This window comes from Dendropsophus ebraccatus, chromosome 7 (assembly GCF_027789765.1).
Source record: "Dendropsophus ebraccatus isolate aDenEbr1 chromosome 7, aDenEbr1.pat, whole genome shotgun sequence".
Taxonomy (NCBI): Eukaryota; Metazoa; Chordata; class Amphibia; order Anura; family Hylidae; genus Dendropsophus; species Dendropsophus ebraccatus.
Genome location: NC_091460.1, coordinates 20,943,019 through 20,957,655, shown reverse-complemented (window position 1 = coordinate 20,957,655; position 14,637 = coordinate 20,943,019). Strand labels below are relative to the sequence as shown.

Here is a 14,637-nt window from a genome sequence, read left to right as displayed (position 1 = left end):
GCCAGTCCATGGGGGGCGGAGCTACGTTCAGGCGCGGGGGCGGAGCTACGTCCGGGCGGCAGGGCGGAACAACGTTTGGGCACCAGTCTTGCCCTGTGATGGGGCACAGGGGCAGGGGGTCACAGAGCTAGGTGATGCGGTGAGCGGGCGGGCGGCCGGGGGTGCGCGCAGCTCAGTGGAGCCACCAGTGCCCCCTAGCTGTCGGCGCCCCGTGCGGTCGCCCGGCCCGCCCGCCTCTAGAAACGGCCCTGCTATGAGATGGCGTATTCCGCTATCCGCCGAAAGAATTGACATGCCGGCCCATAGAATGGTATCTATGGAGCTGGCGGAAAGGGGCGCGGACAGCCAACGGAATAACGGAGTTTATCCGCAAAAAATCCGTAGTGTGATCCCACCCTATATGTGGATAAATTCCATGGTTTATTCCCAAACCCTCCGTGTGAAGTCTTTACAGGAGTCCCAGTTTAGTGAATGTAAGAATGAAAGATGGAACAACAATGTAACTACAATTAGAGATTAGCAGTCCTGTATGTTTTCCACCCGGTCCTCGGGCCTTCTCAACCTTCTCTACAGGGTGGGCAGACAGCAGGATTTAAAAGCCGAGTGTTCAGTACAAAGCAAAACTAAGAGTGCTCTGCTTATCTCTAACTACAATTAGTTACAGAATAAAATAGTCTTTATAGAGAGATTCATAGAGAAAAATGATAATGGCGGAGGAGCCTATTAAATCAGCAAAAAAGAGAAACTCTTTAATACAATAAAGGAAATAAAAATTACTTTGTATTTTATATTAATAATTAGTTTTTATGTGGAATTTTTTTTTGTTTCTTTACTATTCCTCTTCTTAAACTCCATCAGGATATTGTAACATTTTGGAAAAAACATGCAGGCCAATATTCCTCCCCCTGAGGCCAATATGGCGAATATCTCTACAGTGACCATGTGTTTCCCTGTACTGCTCAGATAGGCCGGGATGGCACAGATCCAGACACTGCAGAACACCAGCATGCTGAAGGTGATGTACTTGGCTTCATTGTAGATATCAGGTAATGTCCTCACTAGGAAAGCTAGAACAAAGCTCACCGCTGCCAGAAACCCCATATAACCCAACATGAGGTAAAAGGCCAAGACTGACCCTTCATTACACTGAATGATGATCTTCCCAGGATAATCCAGGTTATACTCCTGATATGGAGGAGACAGTGACAACCAGATAACTGCATTCAGGATCTGAATAGATGAACAGACCAACACTACAGTATAAGGAAGCTTAACCCCCACACACTTTCTCCAGGGACTGTCAGGTCTGGTGGCCTTGAATGCTATGCAGACTATGATGGTCTTGGCCAGGACAGAAGACACGGCTACTGTGAAGAAGACCCCATAGAAGATTTGTCTCAGCATGCAGGTTATATCCACTGGACGACCGATGAAGAGAAACACAGAGAGTAAGCTGAACATGAGAGAGATCAGGAGAATGAAGCTGAGGTTCCGGTTATTGGCTCTGACAATGGGAATGTTCCGGAATAAAGTGAATATTCCAATTATACATAAAGTTATAAGAGAGAGTAATATGGAGATGATGGAAAAGACTAAAACAACAACATCAGTCTCATAGGACAGAAACTCATCATCTCTCACAACACATTTGGTTTTCCCCTCATTCGGCCATTCATGGTCAGGACATCTCTGGCAATTTTCACTGTCTGGAAAAGAAGAAACAAAATGAATTAACAATAGTTTATAATTTTGCCAAATGCAGGGTGGAAGAGTTATTTCCATCAACTTGATGGTCCATACTAGGCTCTTCAGATTGCATCCCTTCCATTTCACATAAGGATAATATTTATTTATTTTTCCCTCCCCCCCCATCCAAACCGATCAGGCGCAGTCAGAGGCCAAAAACATTATATCCAATTACTCTAAGGTGACGCCTCCTTATGTGCCAATGTGTCCTAATAAACTGTCACTGTGTTCCCTCATGTACCGTGCTACTGCCTCCACCTCTTGTACTGTGCCACTGTCGGTGGTGATCGGACGGTAATCTTCATAATTTCTCCAGCTACTTCTGTGTCTCACCGCACAGGATCCGTCATCTCTTCTCTCAGCACTGACAATTCTACCGGGCAGCCGTCAGCCTCGTTTATAGGATCCTAAACTCTCAGACTGCTTACTACTACTATGGTCACATCCCAAAGACGTCCCCAGCTTTCCCAATAATATTTTATTACAATATTACAGTATTACTGATGTACAGTAGAACTGCGGAGAGAGGACATGACAGATCGCCAGAGAAGCTGTGAGGTCAGATACTATTTTAATGATGTTTGAGACAACAACTGTAATGCTTCCCAGTTCAACACTGCTCCCCCTGTGACTGGGGCAGACTGAGGGGGACTGAGAGGGACTGGGGCAGCTGGGGGTGACTGAGGAGGAGCTGAGGGTGACTGAGAAGGACTGGGGAAGCTGGAGGTGACTGAGGGGGAGCTGGGGGTGACTGAGGGGGACTGAGAGGGACTGGGGCAGCTGGGGGTGACTGAGGGGGAGCTGGGGGTGACTGAGAAGGACTGGGGAAGCTGGGGGTGACCGAGAGGGACTGGGGCAGCTGGGGGTGACTTGAGGGGGGCTAGGGGGTGACTGAGGGGGAGCTGGGGGTGACAGAGGGACTAGGGAAGCTGGAGGTGACTGAGGGGATGCTGGTGGGGGGCTGAGAGGGACTGGGGCAGCTGGGGGTGACTGAAGGGGAACTAGGGCAGCTAGGGGTGACTAAGGGAGAAAGGGGCAGCTGGGCGTGACTGAGGGGGAGCTGGGGGTGACTAAGGAGGACTGAGAGGGACTTGGGCAGCTGGGGGTGACTGAGAGGGACTGGGACAGCTAGGGGTGACTGAGGGGGAGCTGGGGGTGACTGAGAGGGACTGGGGAAGCTAGGGGTGACGGGAGGGGGAGGTGAGGGTGACTGAGAGGGACTGGTGAAGCTGGATGTGACTTAGGGGGAGCTGGGGGTGACTGAGGGGGACTGAAAGGGACTGGAGCAGCTGGGGGTGACTGAGGGGGAGCTGGGGGTGACTGAGAGGGAGAAGGGGGTGACTGAGAGGGACTGGGAAAGCTGGTGCTTCTAGTTCTCCTGTATAAAGCTCCTGCAGTGATATATATATATATATATATATCAACACATGGACATGCTGGTGCTTCTAGTCTAGAGGTCTCAGCATGTTCAATGAAAGGTCCTGCATCTCCCATAGGTGCAGCAGCTACTCAGCAGCTGTAGGGAAGTTTTCTGCAGAGAAACATGTGCCAGGGACTCCAGTTTGTACCGACGCCCCCTAACTGTCCTATGCGGGTCTCTAGGGGCCCAGTCCCCTCTGTTACTACACTTTTTTTTCTGACAGCATCAGACGGTACTGGGCCCCTAGAGGCGCTTCGGACCCCGGCACTTGCCCTAGTCGGCCGGGTGCTGACGCCGGCCCTGGCCCCCATCACCCCATCCTGCCCAGATTCTCCTGCTCCCTTATGATGAATATCTTCAGTATAGTGAATCTAAATGAAAAACTGTGCAGTAGGGGGAATTATAACTCCTGAGAAAGCAGATCAAAATGTATATAGCGGGATGCAGTGTATACTGAGAAAGCCTGAGAGCACTATGGGTAATGCCATTTATTGTTTCTACAAAAGGACAGGGAACTGTCATATACAGGAATTAGTATAAATATATTAGTATTGCAGTGTATTTTGCAAATAATGGCAAGCGTAGATAGCCTAAGATGATTTAAGTAATGAAAAAAGTAATACATTTTTTTGACAATATAAAAAATGCTCCATGGTTTATGCTCCATAAAAATAAAAAATAAAAAACACCCCTTTTCCCATTTTCAAAGCAAAAAATTTAAAAATAAAATAAAAAAATAAAAAATACAAAGTAGGATTATATGTCAATTATATTTAGTATTTATCGTACTGTGAACACCATTATATTAAAGAGTCACTGTCGCGAGAAATAGACAGGGTTCAGATCGCAAGTCGTTTTGCAATATAAGTTATCTGGGTGACATTTATCAAGATTGGTGTCCTAAAATCCCGCCTCCTGTCCCTGCTCCTGGTGCTGGCATTAGGCAACAAATCTACATATGCTCAGGAGCAGTGTTAAATACGATGTGTTTTACAATGAACAATATCTTGGTATAATATAATGTAAGTCATATATATACTGCTGACCTCACCATAATAGCATAACACTATTCACTGTATAAAGTGATTGTAATACTGACATTATAATATCATATTCTATACTAAGGAGACGTGTATAAGTTGGAAATAGATACATAAGTGTACACAGCACTATTCACAATTCCATGACGTATGTAGGGTGGTGATGCCAGTACACAGCACGATAACTATACATCCATAACTGGAAGCAGGATATGCTGATGCATAGAGAAAGAGTTCTATATTTGTTATGGTCATATATGTGCAGACACACACACTCAATTATAATAAACACACCCACACATGACATTGACAGTGAGTCATGAACCCTATATAAGATGGTAGTTACCAAGATGGAGGTTGGTTGGATCAGGGCTGTACAGAAGGTATGAGCCCTATGTCACAAGAAGGATCCAGAGCCTTCAAGGAGAAGGTTATGTCGCATGAGCAGGGGCGCCGCAATCATGAGGCGACCTGAGTCGTCTGCCTCAGGCGGCTCCATTAGCTGTCTTCATGGGGGCGGCATTCCAGGGCCGCTTTAACCAGAGGGCACATGGTGCACGTGCACCGGGCCCACTGGTTAAAGGGGCCCCCCCGAGCAGGCCGGCCGTTGCTATGTGCGACCAATGCGGTCGCACAGGGCTCCGGCCACCAGCCTGTCAGGGGGGAGCGCCATGGATGGGTAATCTACTTACCCCTCCATGGCGCCCCCTGCAGGGCCCCGCCGTTCGCCGCTGCCCCCGCCCGCTGCTGCTGCGGCGCTTCAGCGCTGCAGCAGCAGCGACACTGACAGAGAGAGAGCCATTGGCTCCCTCCCTGTCAGTCACTCTTGTGGCCGCACTTCCTGCGGTCACAAGAGGCCGCACTCTCCCTCTAGCGGCCGACGTCACTGGAGCGTCGGCGCGAGGGTAAGGGGAGTGCAGCCTCTTGTGACCGCAGGAAGTGCGGCCACAAGAGGGAAGAGAAGAGGAACGCGTGGACCTAGGTGAGTAAGTGTTTGTTTTTTTCAATGTTATATGGGAGGGGGAGCTATATACTATTGGGGAGCACAGGGGGCTATATACTATGGGGGAGCATAGGGGACTATATACTACTGGGGAGCACAGGGGTCTATATACTATGGGGAGCACAGGGAAGCTATATACTATGGGGGAGCACAGGGGAGCTATATACTACTGGGGAGCACAGGGGAGCTATATACTACTGGGGAGCACAGGGGGCTATATATTACTGGGGAGCACAGGGGGCTATATACTATGGGGGAGCACAGGGGGCTATATACTATGGGGGAGCACAGGGGAGCTATATACTACGGGGGAGCACAGGGGACTATATACTACTGGGGAGCACAGGGGTCTATATACTATGGGGAGCACAGGGAAGCTATATACTATGGGGGAGCACAGGGGAGCTATATACTACTGGGGAGCACAGGGGAGCTATATACTACTGGGGAGCACAGGGGGCTATATACTACTGGGGAGCACAGGGGTCTATATACTATGGGGAGCACAGGGAAGCTATATACTATGGGGGAGCACAGGGGGCTATATACTATGGGGGAGCACAGGGGGCTATATACTATGGGGGAGCACAGGGGAGCTATATACTACTGGGGAGCACAGGGGAGCTATATACTATGGGGGAGCACAGGGGGCTATATACTATGGGGGAGGACAGGGGGCTATATACTATGGGGGAGCACAGGGAGCTATATACTATGGGGGAGGACAGGGGGCTATATACTATTGGGGAGCACAGGGGAGCTATATACTATGGGGGAGCACAGGGGACTATATACTACTGGGGAGCACAGGGGTCTATATACTATGGGGAGCACAGGGGGTCTATATACTATGGGGAGCACAGGGGAGCTATATACTATGGGGGAGCACAGGGGAGCTATATACTACTTGGGAGCACAGGGGACTATATACTACTGGGGAGCACAGGGGTCTATATACTATGGGGAGCACAGGGAAGCTATATACTATGGGGGAGCACAGGGGAGCTATATACTACTGGGGAGCACAGGGGAGCTATATACTACTGGGGAGCACAGGGGGCTATATACTACTGGGGAGCACAGGGGGCTATATACTATGGGGGAGCACAGGGGGCTATATACTATGGGGGAGCACAGGGGAGCTATATACTATGGGGGAGCACAGGGGACTATATACTACTGGGGAGCACAGGGGTCTATATACTATGGGGAGCACAGGGAAGCTATATACTATGGGGGAGCACAGGGGAGCTATATATTACTGGGGAGCACAGGGGAGCTATATACTACTGGGGAGCACAGGGGGCTATATACTACTGGGGAGCACAGGGGAGCTATATACTACGGGGGAGCACAGGGGGCTATATACTATGGGGGAGCACAGGGGGCTATATACTATGGGGGAGCACAGGGGGCTATATACTATGGGGGAGCACAGGGGAGCTATATACTATTGTGGGAGAGCACAGGGGGGGCTATATACTACTGGGGAGAGTGCACAGGGGGGCTATATACTAATGGGGGAGCGCACAGGAGGGCTGTATATAACTGGAGGAGCACATGAGGGGCTATATACTACAGGGACACCTTAAAACTATGGAGGCACAGAGGGGTGTAACTATGTAGGGGTACAGAGGGGTGTAACTACTGTATAGAGGTACAAGGGACCTAACTACTGTATGTGTTGGAGCCTAAAATATTTGTCTGGCAGATTCTGGAGAGAAGATTCACAGCCAGGGGAAGACTTCAAGGTGGCCCAGGCTGGATGGAGAGAAAAAGAAAAGGTGACAGACTCTGATCGGAGAAGACGCCCCCGGTGAGTCACTGGATGTAACTGCACTCTGTTATAGGGTTGTAGTGTTGGGGGTCATGATGTGGCGGTATTATGTAATGGTATAATTGGTGATATCTTTCTGTTTTGTTTAGTGCAGTTTTTATGTAATATATAATCACTGTATGGTGGAAATAGTGTTATAAGGTAACTACTGTATGTATTGGGGCTCTTGATACAGTGTGGGGGCAAATTCAGTACATTATACAATGTGCCGAAAGGGAAGGGGGGGCCCACTCTTGAGGGCTGTGCACTGGGCCCACCAATGTATTAAAACGGCCCTGCGGCATTCAGTGGCAGACTATAATATGAGCGGTTCGGGCGGCCGCCCGCCCACATTATAATCCGCCACTGATTGTACTATGTACCGGAGTCCCCCTGCGCCCGGACAGCATCTGTAATGAGATGCTGTGAGCGGGGGAGACTGTATTCATAAGCGCCGCGCTGTAATGAATCAGCCGCGCGGTGCTGTTACTACAGCGCGGCGCTTATGAACACAGTCTCCCCCGCTCACAGCATCTCATTACAGATGCTGTCCGGGCGCGGGGGGACTCCGATACATGCATTCCAAGTCCGTGATCTGTCAGGATCACGGAACGTGGGAATGCAGCCTTAGTCCCCCGGCTGATGTGCGGCTGCCGGAGGTGTCCCATCCTGTCCCCGGCAGCGCGCGCATCAGAGAGATCCCCGTGCGCCGGAAGTCACAGCCACAGGCACACGGGGAGCTCTCTGATGCGCGCGCTGCCGGGGACAGGACGGGACACCCCGGGCAGCCGCACATCAGCCGGGACCAGACCAGAGAGGCTCGACGGGGGAACGGAGGGCAGGTGAGTTGTGTGCTGTTTTTTGTTTTTGTTTTATCTGCTGTGCAGGGGGGGGGGGGGAGAGGGGGACCATATATAAGGTAGGGGGGGAAGAGGGGGACCATCTATAAGGGGGGGGGGGAAGAGGGGGACCATCTATAAAGGAGGGGGGAAAGAGGGGGACCATCTATAAGGTAGGGGGGGAAGAGGGGGACCATCTATAAGGGGGGACCATCTATAAGGGAGGGGGAGAGGGAAGAGGGGGACCATCTATAGGGGGGGGGAAGGTGACCATCTATAAGGGAGGGGGGAAAGAGGGGGACCATCTATAAGGGGGGGGAAAGAGGGGGGCCATCTATAAGGGAGGGGCGGGAGGGGGACTGTCTATAAGGGGGGGGGAGAGGGGGACCATCTATAGGGGGGGGAAGGGGACTATCTATAAGGGAGGGGGGAAAGAGGGGGACCATCTATAAGGGGGGGCCATCTATAAGGGAGGGGGGAAAGAGGGGGACCATCTATAAGGGGGGGACCATCTATAAGGGAGGGGCGGGAGGGGGACTGTCTATAAGGGGGGGGGAAGAGGGGGACCATCTATAAGGGGGGGGGAAGAGGGGGACCATCTATAAGGGGGCATCTATAAGGGAGGGGGGAGAGGGGGACCATGTATAAGGGGGGGAGGGGGACCATCTTTAAGGGAGAGGGGACCATCTATAAGGGAGGGGGAGAGGGGGACCATCTATAAGGGAGAGGGGACCATCTATAAGGGGGGGGAAGAGGGGGACCATCTATAAGGGGGGGGGGAGAGGGGGACCATCTATAAGGGGGGGAGAGAGGGAAGAGGGGGACCATCTATAAGGGGGGGGAGAGGGGGACCATCTATAAGGGGGGGGGGGAAGAGGGGGACCATCTATAAGGGGGGGGGGAAGAGGGGGACCATCTATAAGGGAGGGGAAAGAGGGGGACCATCTATAAGGGGAAAAGAGGGGAGAGGGGGACCATCTATAAGGGGGAAAGAGGGGGGAGGGGGACCATCTATAAGGGAGGGGAAAGAGGGGGACCATCTATAAGGGAGGGGGGAGAGGGGGACCATCTATAAGGGAGGGGGGGAGAGGGGGACCATCTATAAGGGAGGGGGGAGAGGGGGACCATCTATAAGGGGGGGGGAGAGGGGGACCATCTATAAGGGAGGGGGGAGAGGGGGACCATCTATAAGGGGGGGGGGAGAGGGGGACCATCTATAAGGGGGGGGGGGGACCATCTATAAGGGGGGGAAGAGGGGGACCATCTATAAGGGGGGAGGAGGGGGACCATCTCCTAAAAGATCAGCACCCTCCTCTCCTGACATTCTCTGTGCTGCTGTGACCTGTCCTAAAAGATCAGCACCCTCCTCTCCTGACATCCTCTGTGCTGCTGGGACTTCTTCTATAGGATTAGCACCCTCCTCTCCTGACATCCTCTGTGCTGCTGGGACCTCTCCTATAGGATTAGCACCCTCATCTCCTGACATCCTCTGTGCTGCTGGGACCTCTCCTATAGGATTAGCCCCCCTCCTCTCCTGACATCCTCTGTGCAGAAATGGACCAAACATTATGTTTATTGGGGACAGCAGTGGGGGGGGGGGGGCAGTAGTGGATTATAATGTGGGCGGATTGACGGGGGGGGGGGGGGGGGGCGTCATTCTATAGTTCGCCTCAGGCAGCAGAGAGGCTAGAATCACCCCTGCGCATGAGGAATCCATGATGGAAGAGTGAAGGAAGGAAGGTCATCCAGGATGCTTGAGTGACGCAACAGCTGCCTGAAGCTCGTGACGATATGTAAGACAAACCCTTCACTTCAAAGGACTCTCATATGAACTATGGACACTAGACACTAAGGGCTGTAAGACATTTCTCTGATATTAATTTCTATACAATTCTGTAATTTCACTACTTTTAAAGAAGAAGCAATAAATCTCCATTTTATAAAGAAACCTCTCTGATGTCATCCTACTGCGGCGAGCCATAAACTACAGGTGCTAATGCCATTTTCTACAAGCAGGTACATATTTGTGTCATGATTTACGCCTGTCAGCAAATGTAAATCGTGAAAAATCAGGTGTGGGAGAAGGCCACACCTCCTACCCAACTTGCCAATCCCCCCTCTGCCACCCATCAGGCGAGAGGGTTATATGGCTGGTGTACACCATGGAAAAAGGGCAAATCTGCTTCTTTTCCCTGACATATGCCAGGAGCGCATTTTAATAAATGTCTCCTCTATGTTTAAATCAACATGTCCACAGCACATTCACATTCAGTAGCAGAGAATCCTGGGATTGCTCACATTGTATGGTCAGCTCTCCTGTCAAACATCATCTCTGTAACCACACAGTGACATTATACTGACAGAATTGTTACATAACAAGGAGTATTGTCTCCTGGTAAGCTGCAGAGCTGATAGTATAATTAGCAAAAGATAATATAAGTAGCCTAAATTAATTGCCCTAAGTTGATAAACCACCTGCATGATAAACAGGAGACTTTTCTTGCATAACCGCACAAAGAACTGGGACTTCCTGTGCTTTTTTTTTTTTACAAAACAAAGGCCAAATATTGGCATGGACCACAGTTTGGCCATATGTATGACAATGATTTAACGGAGAATTCCAGGCCTGCTTAGCCAGTCAGTGGCTGTAGCGGGGTCCTGTCTCTGTCACTGACTGGCTGAGCAGGAATGGAACAATATATCCCAACTCTCCTCTCAAACCAGGAAGGAGTTGGGGATTGAAGAATCAATATGCAGGCACGAGAGCTGGAGCCGCGGAGGTAAGTGCATGTTATTTTTTTCATCCTCCTCCGCACTTTTGAAAAAATCTCCCTGCCTCTACACTTCGCTTTAAACATAGAAAACATGAAAAAATAAAGTGATTATGTTGCAAAATTGCTTTAGATCACAACTAGGGATGGTCTGAACCTGCTGAGGTTCGGGTTCGTATGAACCCGAACGCTTGGCAGCAGATTCCCGCTGTCTGCCCGCTCTGTGGAGTGGGCGGATACAGCGGGAGGAACATCTGGAAAACTGGGATACAGCCTATGGCTATGGCTGTATCCCAGTTTTCCAGGCGGTCCTCCCGCTGGATCCGCCCGCTGCACGGAGCGGGCAGACAGCGGGAATCATTAACTCGGTTCGGACCATCCCTAATCACCACTCCTGTTGATGTAAAAAAAAAGTTAGCTTAAGGTTTGCTTTACTGCTGCTATATAGTTAGAAGAAAGTAGTGGTGGGTTGGTTTGTTAAAGTCTTGTGAACAGCCCGGAATCTTGGGTTCATTCAATCCATATAATCCCCCCTTAACCTCTTAAGGACATATGACGTACCGGTACGTCATATGTCCTCACTTGCACTTCAAAGCGGGGCCGCGCGGCGGCCCCGCTTTGAAGTGCCGCGATCCCGGGTGCCGCGAGTAGCCCGGGACCGATGCTATTAGCGGGCACGGTCGGATCGCCGTGCCCGCTAATTAGCTAATCGGAGGCAGCTGTCAAAGTTGACAGCTGCCTCCGATTACCGGAGGCAACGTTTCCCTGGTGTCTAGTGGGGGAGATCGCTCCTCCGGGACCTTGTCCCGGAGGAGCGATCTCCGTTACTGATGCCGGCCGGGGACGCGTCCAAGATGGCGCCGTCCCCGGCTTGGCACTCGTTTACTTCCGGCTGCAGCAGCCGAAAGCAAACGAGTGCCGATCTCATGGATCTCTGCAGCATATCTATGCTGCAGAGATCTCAATGAGAGATCACAGTGTATATACTAGAAGTCCCCCAGGGGGGATTCTAGTATATGTGTAAAAAAAAAAAAAAAAAGTGTTGTTTATAGTAAAAATCCCCCTCCCCTAATAAAAGTCTGAATCACCCCCCTTTTCCCAGGTTTTAAATAAAAGTAAACAAATAAATAAATAAATAAACATGTTTGGTATCGCCGCGTGCGTAATCGCCCGAACTATTAATTAATCACATTCCTGATCTCGTACGGTAAACGGCGTCAGCGCAAAAAAATCCCAAAGTGCAAAATTGCGCATTTTTGGTCGCATCAAATCCAGAAAAAATGTAATAAAAAGCGATCAAAAAGTCGTATATGGGCAATCAAGGTACCGATAGAAAGATCACATCATGGCGCAAAAAATGACACCTCGCACAGCCCCATAGACCAAAGGATAAAAGCGCTATAAGCCGGGGAATGGAGCGATTTTAAGGAACGTATATTGGTTAACAACGGTTTGAATTTTTTACAGGCCATCAGATACAATATAAGTTATACATGTTATATATCGTTTTAATCATAACAACTTGAGGAACATGCATAACAAGTCAGTTTTACCCCAGGGCGAATGGCGTAAAAACACATTTCCCCCAAATAAAAGAAATGCGTTTTTTTTTTCAATTTCACCACACTTTGAATTTTTTTCTGGTTTCGCAGTGTACTTTATGCAAAAATTCAGCCTGTAATTGCAAAGTACAATTAGTGACGCAAAAAATAAGGGGTCATGTGGGTTTCTAGGTGGAAAAATGCAAGTGCTATGGCCTTTTATGCACAAGGAGGAAAAACCGAAAACGTAAAAACGAAAATGGGCCATGTCCTTAAAGGGTTAAACGGGAACTCCAGATAAAAAAAACAACTGTTCTATTAAAAGTACAGTAAAAGTTATATAGATGTGTCTATACAATGTATTATGAGTGCAGGCTGATGATGCAGACAGGGTTCAGGGAGTAATATCACAGGAGGCTTGGCTGGATCCCCAACCCCCTGAGTGATTCACCATCTCTGAATGGCCAGAAGCAGGTGCAGCACTAATTTTACTGATCGGGATGGGTAGGGGACTGTGATGATTAGCTGAGGGAAAGCATTGCATTCTGGGAACTGCTCAACCAAGAGGGACAGAAACACAATACAGAACAACTCCCCCCCCCAAAAAAAACAAAAAAAAACAAATGGATTTTTGGTAGTTTCAAAACTGCCATAGACAGGTAAGCAATGCTGTACGTTTCTGCATAAGTTTCTTTTTTTTTTTTAACCTCTACCTGGAGTTCCCTTTTAACTAAGGAAAAAAGAAATGAAAAATAAATCCTTACCTGTACTGTTGGTAAATTCTCCTTCTGGACATGGGGCGCAGTCATAGCAGCAGATGTGATATCCTTCCCTGATAACCTTCCTGGTTCCTGGCCGACAGGGGTCATTACATCGGCCTTTTGGCATCTAAATAAAGTATATATTGTCTGAATACCTTCCTGTATAAGATGTAAGAGAACAATTTTTGTGTTATTCTATCTACCTGAAACATGGTTGTCCAACCTGCAGCCCAGGATGGCTATGAATGAAGCCCAGGAAATGTTGTGTTCTCTGGAGTCATTCAGTGACTATCCCCCTAAACCTCCCCCTGTACATGGGCATAGACTGAAACATATGCTTCTACTGTATGTTCCTTATTTGTTAGTGAATGTTTGTCAAACACGAACCCAAATCAATCACGATCATTTTTTTTATGTTCGTGTTTGGGCTCTAAACCGAACATTGGGATTTCTGTATGGCTATGTTCACAGAACGTTTTTTCATCTCCGTTTAAAATGACATCCGTCATTTTGAGTCTAAAATAACGGACGTCATTTAGCAGCCTGGCATCCCGTTAGTGCAATGACGGCTGTTGGTACATTATTCTAGTTTGGGATTACTTATTGGCCTTTGGATGTGTCTTAATTGAAAAGTCCATTGAATTTAATAGTAAAAACTGAGAAAGAACGGTGACAAAAGAAAAACTGTGTGTGAACAACTAATAAAAAACGTACGCTTTTTGCAAAATACGTCTGAAAATGATGTCCGTCATTATTTTGACGTCCGTGGTAAAAACGTCGTTATTCAAAACATGTGCATTGGACGTCTGTCTTCCCATTGACTTCAATGCCTGGAAAACTGGGATACAGCCATTGGCATTGGCTGTATCCCAGTTTTCCAGGCGTTCCTTACGATGTATCCGCCCGCTGCAGGGAGGGAACAGGCAGCGGGAGTCAGCCGCCGAGATTTCTGATTCATACGAAGCAGAAATCCGACTGATTCGCTCATCTCTAGTTTTCACCATTATTTAAGCCTACAGGCATAAATCATGGTAAATGAGGACAAGGAGGAGTTCTGGTTACTAAAAGTGCCCGAGTTGCTAAAAGTTACTGCCTGATGCTCTTTTTGTATTCTGAACACCTGAGCAGCACAAGGTTCTCAGTCAAGCATTTAGCTTTATCGAGGACCCCAATGCTTGACCAAGCACCATGCTCCACAGAGAATGCTTGAGCAACACAATTTACTAATAATTCTAATCCAGAATTAGCTACATTTCATCTGGTTACAGAAATAGATGGGAGAGATACAAAAAGAAGGAATAGACATGGATCTCCTCCTATCCATGCCTGTGTACTTAGGACTGTAGCTTCTGGGAGGATGGGCTGCATCATACAGAATGAGAGGTGGGATGTTTGCACACGACAATTCTTCGTATAAATGTGTTACGCTCCGTCCTCCTTTTTTCTGCCTTGTCTTCTCACTGTGTCATAAAATGTTTTATGAAAGGGAGATGAGGTAAGGAGGTAAAGGAGGAGGGAGGCAAAGTATATGCTAGAGTGACAGAAAGGATGCTGGGACGCAGCACTTTAGTATATACTTTGTATCTGTGCTGTTAAATAGAGGGTTATGGGGGTAAATAGACTTATGTATTAGAATCTGTATAACATACCACATTATGTTTCCATGTTATCCCTGATGGTATAATATTGAGCTGAGAATG

At 48.8% G+C, this 14,637-nt stretch overlaps 1 protein-coding gene across 1 annotated transcript; it reads right to left on the bottom strand.

Moving 5' to 3' along the window:
* Positions 1–804: 804 nt before the first annotated feature.
* Positions 805–13,941, bottom strand: LOC138796480 (vomeronasal type-2 receptor 26-like). Its single transcript, XM_069976086.1, has 2 exons — positions 13,668–13,941; positions 805–1,706 (listed from the first exon to the last, which is right to left on the bottom strand). Exons 1-2 carry the CDS (start codon positions 13,939–13,941, stop codon positions 805–807), a joined length of 1,176 nt encoding a protein of 391 aa, XP_069832187.1.
* Between the last annotated feature and the right edge of the window lie 696 nt (positions 13,942–14,637).